This window comes from Vespula pensylvanica, chromosome 22 (genome assembly GCF_014466175.1).
Source record: "Vespula pensylvanica isolate Volc-1 chromosome 22, ASM1446617v1, whole genome shotgun sequence".
Lineage (NCBI taxonomy): Eukaryota > Metazoa > Arthropoda > Insecta > Hymenoptera > Vespidae > Vespula > Vespula pensylvanica.
In genome coordinates, this window is record NC_057706.1 from 1,354,585 (window position 1) to 1,377,620 (window position 23,036).

Here is a 23,036-nt window from a genome sequence, read left to right on the forward strand (position 1 = left end):
CTCACACTCAATATATTTTCTTCTTCTCACTTCCGAACCTTCCTAGCATGGAGAATAACAACAAAGCAGTATTTCAAAGCAGCAACACATAACGGACTTATTTTTATCTTTGTTTATTCAATATGTATTTTCTTATAAAGAGTGACGTCCTACGTAAGTAAAAGTAAATGAAAAAAGAAATTCAGCAAACGATAGTTAATATATTCATTAAAATTCTTCTTCTCGTTAAGGCAACTAATTTGTTTAGTTTCATTTTTATATCTAGAGTAAATGATATATATATATATATATATATATTTATATATATATATATAAAGTATATGTAAAACACTAATATATGGTTATTTTTATTTTCTTGTTACAAGCCTTACATTATTAGAATATAATAATATGTATACTTTGTATATATACTCTTGTAATAAAATTGATTACTTCGTACTCGACTCTATAGATAATAAATATATCTAATACGTTATGTTAGTACAAGAGAAGTGCGTGCAGAGGGTGGCAGCAGGGTGCGCATTTGGGAGTGCTATTGTTCCGGGGACTTTCCAGTCCCTTCGCTTTAAACCGTCTCACATGGTGACATTCAACTGTATTGCTTTTGTGTCCACGGAACACGCTTGTTGTTGCTGCTGCTGCTGCTGCTGTTGTACCTGTTGCTGGACTTGTTGTTGAACTTGTTGCTGTATTGCTTGCAACTGAATTGTTTTAGTATCGACCGTACACGTTTGCTGCTGCTGCTGTGGTTGCTGCTGCTGCTGCTGCTGAACCTGCTGTTGCTGTTGCGCTTGTTGTTGCACTTGCTGCGCCTGTTGCGCCTGCTGCTGCTGCTGCGCTTGCTGCTGCTGCTGGACCTGCTGTTGCTGCTGCGCCTGTTGCTGTTGCTGCGCTTGCTGTTGTTGAGCTTGTTGAGCAGCGGCTTGCGCCGCTTGTCTCTGTTGTTGCCGAAGTATACTCGGCGGAGGATCCATGTGCTGACGTTGATGTAATAACAAATGATTCTTCTGGAAGAAAGCCTTTCCACACTTGTCACACACGTGTGACCTTATATGACAACTGCCGTCCGTGTGGCGTCGTTGATGTTGCGACAGTCCGTGCTTCTGAGCAAACCCACGGCCACAATCAGGACAAATATGCGGTTTTGGTTTAGGACCCGAACCAACTGGTGGCGACGTTTGCGTTGCACCATGCATGTGGCTAACACCGGGCGTTCCGATAGGTCCATTCATCTGGAAACATTCATTACTTAGTTTTCGTGATACGTTTTCTAAACGAGTATAGGCATTACCTGGTGGGTTCCAGGAGTATTTGGAGTTAGGAAGTGTCCAGGAGTTTGTTGGAAGGCAGCTGCTAACCCACACAAATCCGTTACTAACGTTCGATCACCAGAATGTAGCCTTAAATGTAAGGTAAGGGCTTCTCTGTTCGGAAAATCTAATCCGCACTCCCTGAAATAATAAACTTGACGTTATCGTTGGGATACCTTCGCAAGTGCCACGCGCAAGGTTAGATCTTAATACTTCTGACACTTTCTGTCCTCGTTTATGCATCTGACATACCTGCATGTAAGAGATTTCTCATCTGTACTCGTATTGTTATTGTGAATCTTGGAGTGCGTAACTAAATCTACTTTACGCGGGAATGCCTCTCCACAAACGGTGCAAGCGAAAGGTGTCTCTCCTGTATGTAAACGCATGTGTGCTAATAGCGTTCTCTTCTGTAAAAATTCTTTACCACAAACAGTACACGAATGTGGAATTCTACCGTGTAACCGACCATGGTTTACTAGTTCAAACTTCCTTTGAAACGTAGCCCCACAATCATGACAAACAAATGGATGTAAACTGCCGTGGAAGCGCGAATGCATCGTCAAGTGATCCTTCTGCGAGAAGGATTCTCCACATTCTTCGCAAACAAATGGCCTTTCTCCAGAATGAAATTTACTATGGGTGACTAAATGGCGTTTAAGAGGAAACGCTCTTCCACATTCCTGGCAAACAAATGGTCTCTCTCTCGTGTGTACCCGAGTATGCGTTACAAGGTGATGCTTTAACGTAAAGGACTTTTTACATTCTCGACATTGATAAGGTCTTTCTGCACTGTGTAACAGCAAGTGGGTATGAAGACAATGTTTGTGAGCGAAACTCTTGCCACAGTGAACGCATATATGAGGTCTTTCTCCTGTATGTACTCTTGCATGCGTCGTTAAATGATGCTTTAGTAAAAATGACTTCCCACATTCGGAACAAGAATATGGTCTTTCCTTAGGTACACGAACTTGGCTCCCCATATCTTGCTGTTGCTTAACTTTAGTCTCGATTTGAGTAGTGTTTACATGAGTCAATACGTGTCCAAAGTGAGCTGTGCCGTCCGTTTGACTGGTAGTAACATTGTTGGCATTTGCTTGATTAGATGCAGCTGCTGCCCTTTTCATTAAAATTTCATTGCACTCTTCTGCAGTAAGCTGCAAAGGTCCAAGCGGTGTCATGAAATGCTTACTCATGGCATGCTTGTCGGCTGTAGTAAAAACTAAGGTATTTGAAAATAGAGAGGGTGGAGGCGTTGGTTGCGAAGCGTCACACTGACAGCCTCCCTTTTCACAATTCAATGGAAAAACGTCGTGATGCTTTTTAGTGCGAACGTGAGAACCATGCGTTTGATTATGAGCTCCGCCTGTGTGACCGTGGTGGGTAGTTGGAGTTTGTTGACAACTTTCGTTCATAGCGAACATAGGTCTGCGATGAGCACTATTAACGTTTTTTGCCGGTTTAATATCGACCTGTATCTTTTGACTGGAACCTTGGTCCTGATTGTTATTAACGGCGTAACTAATATTGGTAGCGAGCTCGCTCTGTGCGTTCTCTCGGGTTTCGGTACCAGGCCCACCAAAGGACCAGGCATACCCGAATCCTGCGCCAGCGTTGCCAGGGGTTGTACACATATTTGCAAGGGTAACGATGGAGGGGTTGTTTTGGCTGGAGGCTATATCGGTAGGCCCCTCTGTCTCTGTCAACGCATCCTCCGTACCAATGCTCTCCACTACGACAAATTGATCGGATGGAAATATTTTGATTGGGTCTAAGTTAACGTACCGGTCACACTCCAGTATCTTGTTCTTGATTACGTACTTTGGGTAACATATCTGTCCGAGTAAGATGTAACCGATCACTTATGAGTGTAATACCAGGATCATTGAAAGTACTCGCAGACAGTCCCAAGTTAGTATGTGATAAAGGAGCACCAGGGGTCTATCGAGACCTCGTGGTGGTCATGCGTGGCATACGATATGTAAATGGTTCGAAATTCTATGTTGGCGCGCTTCGTCCCCTCTGGCTCCGACGCACGCAGCCTCCGGGTGGCGGAGGCGAGGGTCCCCGAAAATTTGGTGCAGGCGGCAGAGGGGGCCCCGTGTGCACCCGCAGAACCCGAGTTCGCCTATTCTAGAGCCGTGTTTTTCTATAGTTTGCCGCGCCACCGTGCGCCACCGAAATTAATACGGCGGTCCCCACGGTACTCTCTAGATCGTACCGCCTCACCGATTCTTCCTATCGGTCTTCTCGGGCCTGCGGCGTCCACGGGTCTTCGAAGACAACCTCCACCTTTCTCTAACGGCACTCCCACACGCTCACTTACACTCCACGATATTTTACCGTACTTTACGACGCGGCTTTTCCACGTTAACTCGCACATGTACGCGACCGACCGTCATTAATTTTACAAAATTCCATATTTTATTGTCCATACAAAATAGCCTCATATATCGGCCATTTTATTTGTAAACTACCAAAAAACAATGTTGCCAATGTACGCGCGGGTTTTGGAGGGAGCGAAGCTGAGCATAGCGTCACCGTATACTTCCGTGCTGGCAGCACTGTTCGCCGCGCGGACACATCTTTTTCCGCCATATTCAAATTATTCGAGCTATCCTACCATACGGGATTTATATCTTTCTCTTTTCTTTTTTTATCTTCTTTTCGTTTATACCTCTACCCGCTTACTCTTTTTTCCTTTTTCTTTTTCCTTTTGCCCAACTCCTTCATTTATCTCTTTACTTTTCTTTTTCTCAATGGCTCTTACTTACCTATTACAGCTTACCAATGACTCTCTTCAACGGAGAAAGAAAACGATGTTATCTCTGTCGGTGTAACATATCTCGAATCTCGCTTTCGATTAAAACTAAACATCTTCCGATAAATATCCATCATCGTGGAATAGTTCTTATCTCATCGTCGAACCAATCGTTGGCATAAGCGAATCAATTATTTCCCCAAACGATTGAATTTACTAAAAACATTTCGTCAGCTTAATAATCTTATCGCAATATTAACATTTCTTGACAATCGAAATACTTTCGTGCGGACGATTTCTTCCAAAATAAAGAAAAAAAAAAAAAGAAGTAAAGAATAAAAGAATAAATAATAAAAATAATCAAAAAAAAAAAAAAAAAAAAAAGAAGACTGAAAAGAAAATGGAAAAAAAGAGACAGTTAAAAAAAATTTTTTTTTCTTTTTTCTATTACAGTCGCTTTCGTCGATCTGATAAGAAATCGTATAAAAAATCTGATAAAAATCGCTGCGGGCTTCCATTTTTTAAAAAGAAGAAAAAAAAAGGAAAAAAAAAAAAAAAGATTGAAGAGACGGAATCGCATGCGGGACGTAATAATGATCAATTGGGCTTATAATTCACGACGAAAATAAAACGGAAAGGAGACGGTCATTGCGGATTTCCTATCAATTTTTCCTTTTTTTCCGAGAAATTAAAAGCAAAAAAGAAAAGGAAAAAAAAGGATATGAACTTACCTTATATAACGTTAACATACCGATACGTTGAATGTCGGACGATAAATTATATGCTAAATTAAAATCGAAACAGGATGAAAGAATAAGTAAACCACAACGAGGAACGTCCCACGCCTTACCACCTCCTTTTTCTTTTTTTCTTTCTTTCTTTCTTTTTCCTTTTTTTTTCTTTTCCCCTCTTTCCCTTCTTTTTTATTTTCCTTTTTCGTTCCTTTCTTTTTTTCATTCTCTCTTTTCTTTTTATCCCTTTCCTCCCTCGCAATTAATGATACAAAGATCTCGATAAAAATGTCAGCAAAATAAATCTTAAATATACGTTTGAAAATCGGACCTCTTTGTAGAAGAAAGTGCAATCAATTGGGATGACCTCCATGGCAATCAACGTGTTAATTGTCTTCGATGTCACACCAATCGATAGATCGTACCATCGATTTCCCTTTTGTCCTTATACCTACATACACACACACACACACACACATACATATATATATATCCATATCTATATAAATACATAAATACATACATGCATACATGCAACTATACGTGGGTACATAGCTTGGGTGGGTTGAATCGGTAAAACAAAGGGGAAAAAAAAAGAACTGAAAAGAACAGGAGAAAAGAAAATAAGAAAACGAATAATCGTCGTTTCACGAATATTTCGTGGATTCGCGTTTGACCAAGCGAGGACAGTTTTAAGATCGATGGACGAGGACTTGATATATTATATATCCATTGATCGAGAAAGATATCGCGCGGGAACAACGACAGTTTTCATCATTTATAGCCCTGGCTATATAGGCGGTATCGGGCGAGTTATGAGACTAACGTAGGTATTGGGGCTGGAGAAGGGGGGAGGAGGGTTGAAGAGGACGCCTGGGCGAGTGGGTGGTCGGCTAGGGAGAGAAGAGGAGAGGGAACTTATAGGTGGCTTCTACTACAGAAACAATTTTCTATCTATCGTTCGTTCTTTCGTTTGGTCATAGTCGACGCAATAACGCAGACTCAGCGACCGATAAGCAAGTTTCGAACCGTTAATGGGGCCAAGCTCGCACGATTTAGCAAAAAGTTCCCCCGACGACTTTCATTCATTTTCTTTAACAAATATCTTCTCTCATCGGGATTTATTCGGATTCAAACGATGTAAATCATCTGTGTTTAGTGAAAAGATACTTCAAAGATACTTCATTCCTCATTCCCCTCTTCACTCCTTCGTAATCAATTTCAACACCTAACCCGGCCCTCCTACCTCCGTCAAAAACAAGAAAACATACGTATTTTACCGTCTGCGTTGTTTCTTATTTAACTTTTAATAATCCGATTGCAGGAATATTATCGATCGGCTTGATGTACTTTATCGTTCCTCGATAGCCGTTCTCGAAGCGATCGAACTTACGATTAATTCGAGATACCGATACGGGACGACATATTATATATATATATATATATATATATATATATATATAATACGTATATATATCTACCATACGTAACATGCATACGTACGTAAACATTCCTCAAGAACGCAGTCACGTCTTTTTAAAATGCGACGAGCATCAACGATCGTGTCTTTGCGATGCAAATGAACGAACGAAATGGATAGGGGAAGGGGAGAGAGAGAGAGAGAGAGAGAAAGAGAGAGGGTGGGAAGGAAGAGAGTGACGAAGGTAGGCCATAAGCAGAGATATTCGTAAAGATTTGTTTCGGCTGCTCGACTATTATCGTTCTTTCGTTCTTCCTTTCGATGAAGATCGAATTACCGATACTGTAGTATTTCATAGTATGCCACGACAAAATTCTGAACGTCATTCGATATTATCGTTTAGGAATATGCGACGAATATATCTAATTGATAGAAACTAATCGTCTAAAGCAACGTTAACCTGTCGACTAGGACTGAGACATAGAGAGATCCAGGGGCGAAAGTTGAGGATGGGAATCGGAATGGGGATTTGGGGGGTGCATGGGTACACCCCCTAGAGAGATGGTCGACGAACGCTTGTTTGACGGCACTTCCCCAACACCGATGCACGGCAAACGTGGTATCGCATTCACGGTCCACTGCCTCAGGATTCGGGTCTCTACCCTCCTCTACTTCTATGCCTCGTCCTTCTACTCTTCCTCCTCGAAAAAAGAGAATACCGTGAGTCTCACCCTACCTATCTACCACTGTGCTGCGGTGCGATGTGGTAGTGTTGATGGTGATGGTGATGGTGATGGTGATGGTGCTGGTACTGGTACTGGTACTGGTACTGCTGGTACTGGTGTGGTGATGACGATGGTGGTGGTAGTAGTAGCCGATCGGTAACCAGACTCGAACGTCGAAGTCGTCGTCGAAAACGAAGGGTTTTATTTCGTCGGAGTTTCTTCGTTTTCTTCGTTTTCTTCTCTCTCTCTCTCTCTCTCTCTTTTTTTTTCTTTTTTCTCCTTCTTTTTTTTTCACGCGCGATTGAAATTCGCTAAGTAACGCGCGAACGTCATCGAATTTAAGTACAGCTCCGTCGTCGTCGTTCGAACGAACGAACGAACGAACGAACGAACGAACGAACGAACGAACGCGAACGAAAAATTTTTTCTTCTCTTCTTTTTTCGAGATCGTTTTCTCCCATTGTCATATTTTTTCTTCTCTTCCTCCTTCCTCCAGTTTTTGTTTTGTTTTCTTTGAAATTAAAAATTACGAACGCTCGCTCGCCGAGGATCGTAATCATTTTTTTATTTTTCTTTCTTCTCTTTTCTTTCTTTCTTTCTTTTTTTTTTTTAAGCGTTCCTTCCCCACACCGATAGATATGGATATTTTATTTATAGATGCAATTCACAAGCGTGATTAGCGCTGGTATCGTCGTCTGTCCTCAGGCTAGACCACAACACATTGACTTGTCTTCGTAACCGGTAAAACAAGGTAATCACGTCCGTCTAAACAGCATACGGGCACGGCGCCTATATAATCAACATCCTTTTTTTGTTCTTCTTCTTCTTCTTCTTCTTCTTCTTTCCAAACATTAATTAAAAGATTATTACTTAATGAGGATCATCGATATTCTACGAAAGGCTAACGAGATTCTTTTTACCATCGTCGAGAATCGTTCGTGTACGTTATACATGTATATAATATATATACACATATACATATATGTATATATATATATATATATATATATATATATATATATATATTTAAGTCCATTTGCTTTTAAGATTTTCCTAAGAGAATATCGAAGCTCATTAACTTTCTCGACAAATTATTCCGATCGATATCAAACGTAAATAGATATATATCATTGATTATGTTACTTGACCGATCGTCGAATAAATACCATTTAAATTTACTTCATTTCTTCTTTCATTTTTTCTTTTCTTTCTTTTTCATCGTATACCACGATTCGTTACTTTTTTCTTTTTTTCAATCAGTCAATTATATTCGTTAAGGTAGAATCGTAATGCGTCGTTGAATGCTGTTCGAAAAATGTTTCGAATGATCGAAAAATCGTTTCGATCGATCGATCAATCGATCGATCACTTTTTGTCGTGTATCCTTCCTTCCACTTCCGACTGTAGCCCCCACCTGGTCATGAAAATTCACCCGCGCTCTTTCCCCAAAAATTGATACGGTTGGTGACGAATAAGAACGTCATCGACCGCATCCTTCATGAGATCCATAACTCCTGAACGTCCCTTGGGTACTTTAACGTGCTCATTTCGGAATCTATTCGCTTGGGGAATCTACACAGTACATTCCGCACTCTGGAACACGTCGTTGCCTCCTTTGATCTAACGGACAGTCGCAGGCTTTTAAGCTTGCGAAAGAGAGGCCCCCAGATGGTTATGATAACAATAATTCGATCTTTGTTACTCAACTTTGTCCCTCTCTCTCTTTCTCGTACGATTTGTCTATCTACCGATTCTAATCGAATCGAATTTTTTCCTTGTTTCTATTTCTTCTTCCTTGTTTTCCTTTTCCTTCGTACACGATCAGACATAAAAAAAGGATCGATCAATTTCATAATAAAAAAAGATGTGTATTACGTACCGCGTGTACAACGAGGAGGAGACGAGTTCGAAGTCGATAAAAAAAAAAAAAAAGCAGAAGCAAAAGAAAAAGAAAAGTTTGTCACTTTTCTTTCGAATCATCCATCGAGAATGATATGGTAACCCCAAGGATAGAGTCGAAAGGAGTTCTCTTGGAATCGATTGGGAATTAATCCGGCGCTATCGCTCCTTGCAACCGTCGCTCCATTGTCTCATTGTCTGCAAGCTCGAGTTAGTGAGTGAGTGAGTGAGTGAGAGAGAAAGAGAGAGAGAGAGAGACAGAGAGAACTCTCCTTCATTGCTATCTTGGTTCCTTCCAAAAGAGAGATCGTTGTGATCCAATTCGGAGGCCAAGTAGTTCTCTGCTATTCCAGAGATACCTAGAAGGTCGAAGCTAACGTCGATCTTGGATTTGTTGTCTCTGGTATCTGGAGATTTGCTGCTCTTCTTTCATCTTTTCTTTTCTAAAAAAAAAAAAAAAAAAAAAAGAATAGAAATAAGAAGACAAAGAGAAACAAAAAATAAAAGAAGAAACAATAAATAAGTAAACGAAAGAAAGATTACTTGTTTAGAAGAATCAGGCAAAGGGAAAACAATAGAAAAATTATATTATTATTTATATCAATGTCTATCGACTTATTGACCTCTTGACCCCTTTCGATCTAACTACGAAATAATTAATGTAATCGTTATCGAGATATTATTATACTCTCGTTCGATTCTTTATAATATTATTAGTATTATTAGTATTATTATCATGTTCCGAAATCTTTTTTCGCAATAACATTTGTCGGTCCCCAAAAAGGGCGTCATGCATGGCTCGCCTCAGGATGTCATCTGCACCCTGCTGCAATCGTTGGCTTTTGCTACCATCACTGGGTAGATACTACGCTTCACGACCTCCATACGACTACTACTACTACTACTACTATTACTATTACTACTATTACTACTACTAATACTACTACTACTACTACTACTACTACTACTACCACCACCACCACCACCACCAACTACTAGTACGACGGAGACGATCTTCACGGTCAATATAACGCACGTCGTAAAATCAATTAGTGCGGAATTGTACCGCAGCTAGGATCAAGCCAACGCGCACAGTACTTACGTGTACCATAATATCTCTATTTCTTTCTAAAGCCTCGTTTCTCGGGTAACAAGAAATTTCGAAGATACTCATTTTTTTTTAATATTCCTATTAACAGGCTTGTCTATGAGAGTTCGATCGTCCTTCCCTTTTTTCTTTCTTTCTTTTTTCTTTTTTTGAATCCAAACGGAACGTTCGATTATGCATACATCGTTTCTTTCTCTCCTAAAAATCCAAAGTTTATGAGAGATCGTTAAAAGACGGAAAAAAGTAAAAAGCTAAGAAAAGCAAATCATCACACAATCGCGTTATAAAAAACATATTTATAAAATCAATCATCTATATACAAACCTTTATTTGATATTCACTCCAAATTGATCCAAATTGTTTTCTTCGAACGAAGGAGAACCCATAAGTCGTCCATCATTCATCTCGAATAAATTCTTTTTGATCTTTCTGTCCTTTGTTTCTCGATCATGTAGAATAGATACATATTCTTTTCTATTTCTTCGTAGGAGATTCCATATATATATATATATATGGTTTAAAAGTATATAGCAGTGTCAGGTATATAACGCCATATAGATAGATAGGTATTCTTCGTGAAATCGACGAGATTGCCAGTTCGTCTTCTTCGTCCTTCTTTCGTCCCATCGGTCCCTTTCTTGGATCATATATTTCTACGCGCGAAGAATTTTTCAACGATACCAGGACAAATCTTTGAACGTCGGTGTCGTTTTCGTCATTCTCGGCGTAACCGATCGAACAAATTTCCCATGACGAAGTTTCATACGAATACCATAGCTTTCCGTGTATTCTTCTTCTTCTTCTTCTTCTTCTTTTTATCTTCGATGACTCCTGAAAATTCGAAAAGTATTGAGTATTAAAATTAGGAAAAAAGATACAAAAAATGAAAATTTACAATAGCTTCGAAAGCGAATTACTTTCGTCTAATGATTAATACGAAATTATTATGAATGATGACAAACAAATAGTGGCTACTTAATATAAAATTTATTTATAGAAAATTATTTGAAAAGACGTATCCAAACGATGAAATTTATTATATTGTTCGATTTTGTTTGTCGATTATGAATACTGATTTTATTAATTGTTTAACTCATAATATATATATATATATATATATATATGTCTCGTAATTACTGCTCAACGACAGAAACGATGTCTGACAATCGAGTCTGAGGTTGTAACTCAACGAGAATAGTAGTGTAAGCGACATACGACTCGACGCAAGTATCTCGACTGCAAATCACCGTGATAACCCCCATTTCTCGTTCCTTTCACCCCCTTTTTCCCGTTGTACTCACGGCCCATTCAAGTATTCACCGTTTTCCGCGACAATTGTCGGGTGCAACGCAATAATTACGTAATTCCCGCCACACTTATTACTAAGAGAGCTCTGTTCCTAGTTATAGCGTATAATAGTAGTGGTGACTAGTAGTATCGTGGTGAAGGTGCTCGGAAATGGGTTGAAGATTGAGAGGGAAAGGGGTAGAAGAGGGACGGTGTTGAATTTCGTACTAGGTGCCGACTGCAAGACTTGTGGATTCTAACAAGTGACAAGGATCGATAGATTCTAACGAGGTTTTGCAATTTACTAATGAAAAAATAATTTTGTTTTCTTTTTTCTCTTTTCGAATTCATAATTAATATTTATAATTATTAATTAATAACGAAGTAGGCTCTGCTATATAAAGCGAAAATAATATCTCTTCCTTTTTTATTCCAGAATATTATATTTTTTATTAGATCATTACAGAGAAAAATTTATGATTATTTTTCTTTCATCCTCTCTCCCTCTCTAAACTTATTGTTTTCTCGATATAAATAAGTTTTTTTTTTTTTTTTTTTTTTACATATCTCAATTGTATATGTCAAAGTGCGACAATAATCCAAGATATGTATTTGGACAATTTTTTTTTCTATACGAATGATGCATAGAAATTATGTTAAATATTTTTTTAAGCGTTATAATTAAGTTTTATTGTTAATTAGAAGATTAGAAATTTTATATATATAGATATATATTATTACTCCTCGAAGTTACTCTAATTTTATTTATTATGTTTTCTTAGATAAAGGTTCAATGAATCTTTAAAAAAGTTCAAAGAAACTTCTTCGTAATCTGTGTTTACATTTTGCTTACATAGCATCATCTAATGCTATGAAAGATCGTAAAATAGAACTGTACTTGTCACATGTTACGTCGTATAATCGTCGTTTAATAGAGATCGTTGACTGATTATGGTATAACGTGCGAAGCATTATTATAATTTATGTCGAACTATTTATATCGGTACATTGATTCATAGCAACAAGTGTCACGGCTATTCTGAAACGTATTTGTATTCAAGATACGTACTTACTTACTTACTTGTCAGCATTTGTAAAACGCATACCTACGTCGAATTGACTTACGTAAATAGAAAGAACAGAAGTCAGCAGCTTTGTCAAGAAATCTTTTGACGTTCTCGTATATTAAATTACGATGCGTTATAATATAAATCGTGAGTCTAATACGATTTTAATACAAAAAAAAATTGTATTCTATTAACGAATATAAGAAAAAAAAAAAAGAAGAAAAAAAACGAAAGAAAGAAAAATTAGAAAGTCATAAAAAATATAAATTAAATATAAATAATCGATATCAAATTCAAAAAAAAAAAAAAAAGAAACAAAAGATCATAAAAAATATAAATTAAATACAAATAATTGATATCAAACTCGAGAAAAAATATGTATCTGTATGTACAATTTTTTTCGAATCACGGATTATGGAGTTTTGTGAAAGAATGCGTGAGTATAGTCTGTTTCAGAGTGTTTCGAATACACGATTCGAAAAAAGAAAAGGTGGGCCATAAAAATTAATTGGCCCTCGAAAGGAATAGAAGAAAGGACTGCTGCTTATCGCCGAAACAGGCAGATACCGACTAGCTGAAGAAGAATGCGATGAGGACTCCCATGATCGGGTGTAGTAGTAAATCCTACGACGTGTTTTCATTCCGTTCAAGGATCTATACCGTTAGAAGGATCCGTCGTCATTTGAGAAAAAAAGGTGGAGATGGATAGATAGAAAAAGAGAGAAAAAGAAATAGAGAGAGAGAGAGAGAGAGAGAGAGAGAGAGAGAGAGAGAGAGAGAAAGAGAGAGAGCTTGAAACGATCGATATCCGCATTCTCCTAGGATGCTCTCGAATAAAATGAAATTCTTTGTTTAAACAGATAATCATGTTGAAATCCGTGCGATTAATTGGAACGAGATATGAACACACATTCTATCGTACGCAAATCCCTCGACACCTCAAACTCAGAATTTGTTTCTCGATTTTTGTTTCTGTTTTTATATAATGAACCGACCAATTGCATCATCCAATCGATAGGATACGATAAGATCCTTCGGAAATCTTTCTTTTTTTTACGAATCTATTCTATTTTCCTTTTCTTTTCTTTTTCTAAATTCAGACGTGGAAATACGGGATACTTGTCATCCTTAGAGTTAACTTCTTTGCGATATAAGGTAGAAGGACGAGACGAGAAAGAAAGAGAGACAGAGAGAAAGAGAGGAAGAGAGAGGGAGAGTGAGAACTTGCATAATATAGAAACGGTGACTCGTCCGCGAGAACCCCTCGAGGGTCGAACAATTGAGTACCCCAAGAACTACCTACTCACTTACGGACTCTCTCTCTCTCTCTCTCTCTCTTTCTCTCTCTCTCTCTCGCTCGCTTTTTCTCTCTCTCACCTCGATGCTGCAGGTCCACCCACTTCCACCCTTTCCCATTCCACCCTCTTTTCCACCACTGTCCTTCGCCAACGAGTCATAACCGTAGGGCGTACAATGGATGGAAACTACCCGGCCCGGCTGGCTTTTCACCGGCACTTCTTCTTCGGCCCCGCCAATTAATTCCGACCGTGCCGATTTCGTTCAAGGGAAGAAAACCAGTCCTAAAGAACGCTCGTAAATCTTCGACCGATCCGTAACCTTCTTTTTCTTTTTCTTCTTTCTTTTCTTCTTCTTCTTCTTCTTCTTCTTCTTCCTCTTCTTTTTCTTATTTTTATTCTTATTCTTATTCTTATTCTTATTCTTACTCTTACTCTTTTCTTTTCCTTTCTCCTTTCTTCTTCTTTTTCATTTCTCTTTTTCCTTTTTAATTCTTCTTTTTGTACCGTCCTGATTCCTGATATAAAACGAATTTCATTCTAATGTCGAACGGCTAATCAACCTTTACCGATATCTACTTTTATTTGCTCGAGTAATAAAAGTAATCTTTTTGTTTAATAATTCACTCTTCTTGAAAAAGATTTTCTTGCTTTTTTTGTCTCTTTCTCTCTTCTTCTTTTTCTTTTTCTTTCTTACTGTAAAAGATCTCTTTTAACGAGTTTATAAAGGGTCGATATTAGATCGTGATGAAGTAGGTATACTTAGAAAACGATTAAATTTCTAACGATAGAGTTGGACTTATACACGCAAGTAACACATATATACATACTCACACATTTATGTATATCATATTTTCATCGTTGCGACGAATAGCAAGTATATTATATTCTCTGATGCGCCACGCGAAAAACGACCTTTGGAAGGGCGCCAATCGTCACACGCGATCTTTCGAGTCTCTCGGCCAATCGTCGGGCGCTACCGACGCGACGCTTTTGAATCTCAGGAAGGAGTAGCAGCAGCAGCAGCAGCAGCTCTAACGAGAGCTTTCGTAATTTATTATCTCCGAGCGAGCGGTTCTGACGTATGTATGTATGTACCATGTATCATATCTATATATGTATATATATATATATATATATATACTTTTAAATATCGATATTACATACATATATTTTTTGAAATCACTTTGGATTTAAGATGGCGGCGTATCGCAATTTTCTAGATCTAGCGCAATGAAGAAAGTGAGAAGGAGAAAGAGAGAAAGAGAGAAGGAAAAAAGAAAAAAAAAAAAGAGAAGAAAAAGGTACTTTGTTAAATCGCAGAGGAATAAAATGGAAATAAGAAAGGGACAAAGTCGTGTGAGATAAAGGGAAAAGACGAATGATCGAAGGGAATGATAAAGAAAGAAAGAAGGAAAGAAAAAAGTAGCGCAAGGAAGGAAAAAAGAAGAAGAAAAAGAAGAAGAAAGGAAGAAATAGAGCAAGAAGAAGAAAAGAAAGAGGAGTATAAAACGGGAAGAAAAGTCAGTTGAAAGATAGTTAGCGGAATGAACGAGCGGCGATGTGATTGAGAGAGAAAAAGAGAGAAAAAGAGAGAGAGAGAGAGAGAGAGAGAGAGAGAGAGAATGGGAATGAAGGGATTAGATTTCGGGGGTGAATCGGTAGGATTGGATTTGGCAGACGCGAGTCGTTGCTGGTAGATGCTGGGTTGAGAGTGAGCGAGAGAGGGAGAGAGAGAGAGAGAAAGAGAGAAGAGGAAGGGTAGATAGATAGAAATAGAGAGAGAGAAAGAGAGAGAGAGAGAGAGAGAGAGAGAGAGAGAGAGGACTTTGGTTGATGTCCGAACAGTGGTGGGGAGTATGGAGGTTGGAGAAGAGAACGCGAACGCATGAGGGGTTTGGTGAGAAGGAGAAGGAAACCTAAGGGATAGAAACGGATGGGTTTGGTGGTGTGTAGGTGAACTGGACAACCACCAGGGAGAGATAGAGAGAGAAAGAGAGAGCAAGTGAGAGAAAGAGAGAAAGAGAGATAGAGACAGACAGAAAGAGAGACAAGGACAGAGACAGAGAAAGAGAGAGAGAGAGAGAGAGAGAGAGAGAGAGAGAGAGAGAGAGAGAGAGAGAGAGAGAGACAAGCGTCGGTGGTATTTAAGGGAGAGCCACGAGCATAGCGCGCCAGTTACTACGGCCGATTGGCCCCACAAGGTGTCGCTTAGGCCAACGCGGTAACGTACGATTTGCGAATCTGCACTTCGAGAGAAATTTACGCGAGTGTGCTTACACACACATCCACGTGACTACTATAATAACCCATCCCATCCCTCCTCTTCTTCCTTTTCTTAGTTTATCTCTTATTCTCTCTTTATCTTTCTCTCTTCTTCCATCTATCCTCTATCTTTTTTTCCTCTTACATAAATCTTCTTCTTCGCTTTCCTCGGATCTTTCTTTTTTTCATAAGTGCTACTTCATATATTATATTATATTCTTCATATATATATATATACGTATACATATAAATATATATATATGTATATATTATATACATATATCAACGTGGCGAAAATATTATTTTAAGGTAAAAAAATAAAGAATAAAAAGAAATTAGAGAAACGAAAAAAAAAAAAAAGAAACAATGAATGAATGAACAAGAAACATAAAATCGTCTTCATTTTCAAGCTCCGATAAGATTGAAAAAGTTGACGCAAAAGTCAAGTAGATTGGTGAATGTGACGTGGTACTGTGTACTTTTCTTTTTTTCTTTTTCTTTTTCTTTCCCTTTTTTCTTCTTTTTTTTTTTTTAATAATTCACCTCTTTCGTTTTTTCATAATATTTGATTGAGCTGTTGCTGTGCTTTATTATTATATTACGTATGGTGAATGCAGTTTGATATTCTCAACAACAATCGTTGATTTTAGACTTTCCTTTCCTTTTCCCTTTTTTTTTTTTATTTTTCTTTTTCGGTATTAGAAGTGCGGTGTCAATCTTGTAAATCATTTTCCAATTGACTTTTAAAGAAATCACTCAAAACGTTCGTATTTCAATAACGTTTTATTAAATCGATTATACTCGTAATCGATGTCGAAGAAACGAGGATTAATATTTACATTTTGATTCATCGGATATGTATACATACCTACATACATGCATACATACATACACACAAATATATACACACACTCATTACGATGTGATTTCCGTACGATATACACGTAATGTCATTAACTCTTTTTGAATGATAATCTATTAAAATAATAACGAACTTAATCTAGAGATTGGATCTAATAATGAACGTCATTAATTGTAAACTGATCGTTCCACGTACAAATTTTTTTCATTTACGTTTCATCCGAGGCTTGAAATTTTCGAAATAAAAAATAAAAGAGAAGATATAAATAACTTATAATCTCGTATCAAAGTAAAGAAAAAGAAAAAAAAGAAAGAAAGAAAAAAGAAGAAAAAAAAATCGTTTCGATCGACAGATCAAATAAATATCGTCTAGAGATACATTTCAAATCGCGTTATGTCAGAGTTTTTTATACATACATACATATATACATATATATATATATATATGTAAATAAAAAAAATATCTAATTCTAAATTCTAAGTCTAAGTTCTTTTTAATCTCACTTTGTTTCGAGTCGTTAAATAATTTATACACAGTCCCGATAATGGGATACTCGTGATAATGTTTTCGCGAGGAATATTTGAAGAAGAAATGAAATATATATGTGTTAATCTACTATATTATATATATATATATATATATTTCATGATATACATTTTACATGGTATATATTTTACACTTCATCGCGGTGGTAAAAAAGAAAGAGAGAGAGAGAGAGAGAGAGAGAGAAAATCGAAGGAAAAAAATAAATTTCGTTCAGTATAGTTTACGACAAAATAGTCGATTGCTTGTCGTTACTGCTTTCTTCGGATATCATATACGTGATAATTACGTAAGAGCCAAAGACAGAGACAGAAATAGAGAGAGAGAGAGAGAGAGAGAGAGATAGAGAACAGTCTCTCTTTTATCTTCGTGATGAAAAGAAAACGATTAAGCGTCGGATGGCAGTAAGCCAAACAATTATTTGGAAAGTACATACACGCGACGAAAAAAAAATCTCTTCTATTTTCTTCTTTTTTTTTTTTTTATTTCTCTTTTCTACGACAGAATCAACGATAAATTTCGATCGATATAAGAGAACGAGTTAATCATTATTTCTTAATTCAAAATTAAGAAAAAAAAAAAAAAAAAAAAAAAAAAACGAAATCCTAAAAGAAAAAGAACTCTCCTCCTCCTCTCGAGAAAACGTAGAAAAACACGACGATCTACGCGCGTTGATATTCGTGCGTTAATCGATTCGAGATATACGATCTCGAATTCTCGTTTAAAACGTTACAAGAGAACCGTGAAGGAGTTCGAGAGAAAAAAAATTATGTAAATGAAGAAAAAATATAAAAGAAACAAAGCGATCGCTCGCGCGAACATTTAATCGACAAAATACAAATTTACGCGGATTTTATAATATTGTTTAACAGATACATACATACATACATACATACATACATACATATATATAATATATTCATACATACATAGGTAGATATATAATCGTTTTGTTTTAGTGACAGAAAGCGACATAAGCCGAACCGGTGACCGATGCTGCTGGCATTGGGCTTGATCCTGCTGCTACCGCTTGTCGGAGCTTTTCGGCAAGGAAGCGACATCTTGGCCACGTCAAACGGCACGGCCGGCTTTGCTGAGGTTTTCTCTGATCGAGCCTTTGTAGTTACAAGGATTCAGTCGGACGGAAAAGTCGAGAGAGCGATCCGTTGGCCTGGAATTTGCGCTAAGGAGACCATCGTCAATTGGGGGTACATGCAACCATCGATTATATCTTTTTTCGATAATGTTTTTCTACACGTACACGCATACACGCGCACATGAACGCGCGCACAAACACTCACACACATATACATACACATACAGTGTGATGTTAAGAGCCTAGGGACGTTCTGAGAATCTTCAGAAAAAAATAGATGCAACGGTATATATATATATATATATATATACATACATACATTCGATATACTTGTGATAATATTCGATTACTTGCTCGAAAGATGTTCATCCTCTTTTTTTATTATTATTTTTTCTTTTTTTTTTCTGTTACTCTTATTCGAGCAAGAAGTCAAGTGGTAAGAGAGTATCCAGAGAGACTCGTGATCCTATATAAATTCCTTTTTCATTTGGCCTCGGTACAACGATGTTTTTTCTCCATTGAGGAGAACTAACAACGGTGATCCTCTTTGTTAGAATAACATTTTCTCGGGCAGGAGCAAATCTCTCTCTCTCTCTCTCTCTCTCTCTCTCTTTCTCTCACACGTACGTTCTATCCCATTCCCTTACCCTTCATGGGAGAACTCGAAGAGGATACTAAAGCGGGAAAGTCCGTTAACAGGCATGAAAACAATGAACGCCTTTCACAATTGCCAATACGCGTGGGTCCTTTGTTCCTATACATATGTATCTATATCTAACGTTTAATGCATTTTTAGTCCTACGGATAACTTTGTCCCTTTTCTTTTTTCTTCTTTCCCTTTTTGTGAATTTTTTTCTTTTCTTCTATCTATACACACCTTCCTTCCGAAGAACACTTTACGTCCATTTCACAGCTAGAATCATCACTATTTCACTTAGCAAAGACACGTCGAGTCCATGTCGGAAAACCCCATGAAATCGCACCTGTTCTCTCCCTCCCTCTCTTTCTTCTTCTCTATTCTTTTTACTCGCGATATCGAAAACGTTCGCACAAAATATGAATTCATAGAAATATAGAAATAACTAACAATGATACGAGATAAGAGTTTTTTGAACAAACAAGTTAGAAATATCGTATATATAGATTGTTGTTTCCAAATATATATGTATATATATATTTTTTTAAATACTTTTAACGCGGCAAAGAAATTCGTCAGTGTTCCTTCGTAACCATCGTTGACCACTAAGCCCAAAGCAAGGCTTTAAGCCGAAAAGCGGCAAGTTAAGTAAGCAAGGATTAGGACTGGGGCAAGGAAGTACGGAGTGTGCCAAATGTCCCGAGCAAGTCGGGCTTGCCTTGAATTCTCCTAGTTGCTACTCTCCTCATCTGCTGATGCTCTCACGAGGATACCAGAGAATTTCGCCACCGCGAAGCGTCACTTTGCACTTAAACCAGGAAAAGCTCTTTTGTGCTCTAACGAGAATGCATACACCTTGCGCGGTTCGTCAACTTTCTCTCTCTCTCTCTCTCTCTATCTCTCTACCTCTCTCCCTACCTCTCTTTCTATTTCTCTATTTCTGTCCCATTCTCACACCATCCATCTTTCTATCTATCTTTCAATCTATCTTCCTACTTTTCTTCTATTTTTCCACTTGTAATTAATTCGATCATAGACGTGCGTACGCGTATATACAGATATTTTCTTATTCGAATTTTTAAACGACATCATTTATCAATCGAATTTTAAAACAAATTTTTCTCTCGAAGCACGAGCTTTTTCTGTTTTTTCTTTTTACTTTCTATCCGCTTTTTCTTTCTATCTCACACGACAATTTGTATTTTTTCTTTTTCTTTTTTTTTTTTTTTCACTCTTTCCCTTTTTCTCTTTGCCCGTAAATGTATGTCTCTTTCTCTCGGTCTCGTCTCGTGTGAATAGAGACATCGACGTGACGTTAAGACAGGTCTGGGAGCAGAACACCGGGAGAAAGTTGCAACTGATATACGAGGGTGGCAGTTTGACCGACTGCATCGACGAGGAACTAGAAAGAGGGGACGAGAGGTCCTGCCTGTCGAATATACACTCCGATGACTACGATGACGAAGCAGAGGCGGTCATCGACGAGGTGTTCGAGTACAACGATGTCGAGAGTAGTACGTCGACCGTGTCCCGAGACTTTTCTTGGTTATCATCGACCTCCGAGCTACGTCATCGGTGCAACCGTTTGAGAACGAGAACGCGAAATCAAGTCATAGCTCAGCATCGACGAAGGTAATATAAATTGTATCTATAGTATGAACATGACGTCTGTTATCTATCGTAAATATATCTTAATAAAATTAATTTATCTCATGTTAATAAATGTATATTAATTTTATATATTAATTCTTCTTTGTTTCTCTTTCTTTATTCATTTTATTAATTCTTCTATTAATATTTTGTATACTTATTAAAAATACGTATGTGTGTCTGTGTGTAGATAGATATATTAGAAAATTGAAAGTGAATAGAAAAATATTTCAGATAGAAGCTAGTTTCCTTTTTTATATGGAATATGTTACCACTGTAAAAAAAAAAAAAAAAAGAAAAGCAAGTTTCTATAAAAAGAATAATAAGTAAGTAAATAAATAAATAGATAAACGTGAAAATATTGAGAGTAAGTTAACATATTCGAAAAAAAAAAAAAAAATAAAAAATTTCGTTTAACTCGTTTTGTTTTGTACATCCTCGTTTAGATCAGATTTAAAAGTCGGTCATAATCAGTCGGTCAACGTAGTTAAAGATAAAACGATCTTGATCGTTAATAATAAATCTTAAATTCGATCTTATCTTTGTATACGAGGATTGCAAAATATATATTACATTTTTCGAAATATACAGGGAATACAGAAAGAACGTCAACGACACCATACTTGGTGAAAGAAGAGAAAGACGCAGTAGGAGTCGAAGACGTAGAGAATTACTTTTGATACCAGGAACCCAATGGTGCGGACGTGGTCATCGTGCTACAAAATATACTAATTTAGGTGGATTTGGTGTTGCCGATGCCTGTTGCCGAAGGCACGACACCGCTTGTCCATTCTTCATACCAGCATTTGAGACACGTTACGGCCTTTTTAATTGGGGTATCACCACTATGATGCACTGCGCTTGCGACGAACGGTAATTTTATTTTTTTTGTGATTATAGTTTTTTTCTCTTATTTTTTCTTTTCTCTTCTAAACGCATTCGTTCCGTTCTAAGAGTCTTCGAAACAAAAAATATTTGTATGTTTGTTCGTTCGTTTGTTTGTTAACTCGTATATATAAGGCAAAATATATCTGGTTGTATTTCGTTGTTTGTATTATATTATAGATATAAATTCTTTTCGATTTCAGATTCCGCACGTGTTTAAAAATGGCGGACACGTCGTCAGCGAATTTTATCGGTAAGATATTTTTCGACGTACTCCAAACGAAATGTTTCGTTCTTAAGCCCCAAAAGATTTGTACGAAGAGATCATGGTGGGGCAAGTGTCAGCATCACGAGTATCGCAAACAGGCATATATTCGCGACAATGTTCCTTATTGAGTGACATGAGTAAGTCGAAAAGAGGTATAAACGAGAGAGAGAGAAAGAAAAAAGGAGAGCAGAAATAAAAGCACATACACACAAAAAATAGAAACAAAAAAGATATTTAAATATTCTTCTAGAGATGTCAATAGGAATTCTCAGGGATATGAAAATAGTCTATCGTGTATTTAATAAGGTGTATTAATGATTAAAAATCGTTTCACGAATTAAAAAAAAAAAAAAAAAAAATGAAAAAGAAAAAAAAAAGAAAAAAGAAGTAACAAGCGCTGCCAAGACAATTTTTTGCCATGACAATACTCGAACTCGTTTATTTTCACACGATAATAATAATCGTAAATTATATTTAAATTGAAAATTTTGAAAGAATTTTATACCTTTTAAATAATTCATCGATTTTACTATCTTCATGGCCGCATTTTGTGATAAGGCTCATTATATGCAAAAACTGGACCATCTTATTTCTCACGAAAGAACAATTCTGATATATTTGTTAAAAACAAAATTAGAAAAAAAAAAAGAAAAATTTTAATTATTATTTTTATTGTTATTATTGTTATATATTTTTTTTTAATTAAAATTCGAACCTATTTATTTCTATACTTTTTCTTGTCTTTTTTATATATATATATATATATATACGTTTTGAAATGCAAGTATACGGAACACACACATACATACAACATAAAAAATATTGTATAAATGAGATCATGAATATCTTTTATTAATCTAATTATTTTGAAATGGTTAATATTTTTTTTCTCTAACGATTTGCCAATTATATACTTATATCGCATTTTTCTAGTCCTGTATATTAAAAAACAATTGTCAACTTAACGAACTATAATTTCGTGAGTTTTTTACACGATAATATATTGCATTTGTACATTTCTTTACATATCTACACACACACACACACACACATACGTATATAATATATAATATATAAGTCTTTTGTACATTTAAAAAGCAAACGATTTAACGTTAAGCCGTTTGACACCAATGATATTAATTCATGTTATCGGTGGCATTTCTTTTTATAATCGCATTCCAAAGAATTCTTAACGATTCGTGTTTTGTAAAATATCTCAAAATCGAA

At 36.9% G+C, this 23,036-nt stretch overlaps 2 protein-coding genes across 4 annotated transcripts in view; one reads left to right on the forward strand and one right to left on the reverse strand.

Annotated features, from left to right (window-relative positions):
- LOC122636570 overlaps nt 1-22,514 on the forward strand; it is a 41,707-nt gene extending 19,193 nt beyond the window's left edge. The window contains exons 1-5 of one of the 3 annotated variants that reach the window (XM_043827937.1): nt 15,730-15,827; nt 18,233-18,481; nt 20,306-20,638; nt 21,248-21,529; nt 21,745-22,514. In XM_043827937.1, coding sequence (XP_043683872.1) covers nt 18,267-18,481; nt 20,306-20,638; nt 21,248-21,529; nt 21,745-21,937 — 1,023 coding nt within the window. In that variant the 5' untranslated portion in view covers nt 15,730-15,827; nt 18,233-18,266 and the 3' untranslated portion in view covers nt 21,938-22,514. Of the gene's footprint in view, nt 1-15,729; nt 15,828-16,121; nt 16,178-18,232; nt 18,482-20,305; nt 20,639-21,247; nt 21,530-21,744 lie in introns of those variants that run through there. The other 2 variants (XM_043827939.1, XM_043827938.1) reach the window with 2 other exon arrangements.
- LOC122636557 (zinc finger protein 135-like) lies at nt 345-3,958 on the reverse strand. The gene is made up of 4 exons (XM_043827910.1): nt 3,132-3,958; nt 1,563-3,042; nt 1,292-1,451; nt 345-1,232 (listed from the first exon to the last, which is right to left on the reverse strand). Coding segments are annotated over exons 1-4 (2,298 nt in total). The 5' UTR covers nt 3,133-3,958; the 3' UTR covers nt 345-575.
- Nucleotides 22,515-23,036: the final 522 nt, after the last annotated feature.

Bases quoted from the DNA above. Each gene is read 5' to 3' on its own strand.
- LOC122636557 (XM_043827910.1), bottom strand. The intron at 1,452-1,562 runs GTATGTCAGATG...TTATTATTTCAG, and splicing joins GAGAAATCTCTTACATGCAG to GGAGTGCGGATTAGATTTTC. The intron at 1,233-1,291 runs GTAATGCCTATA...GAATGTTTCCAG, and splicing joins ATACTCCTGGAACCCACCAG to ATGAATGGACCTATCGGAAC.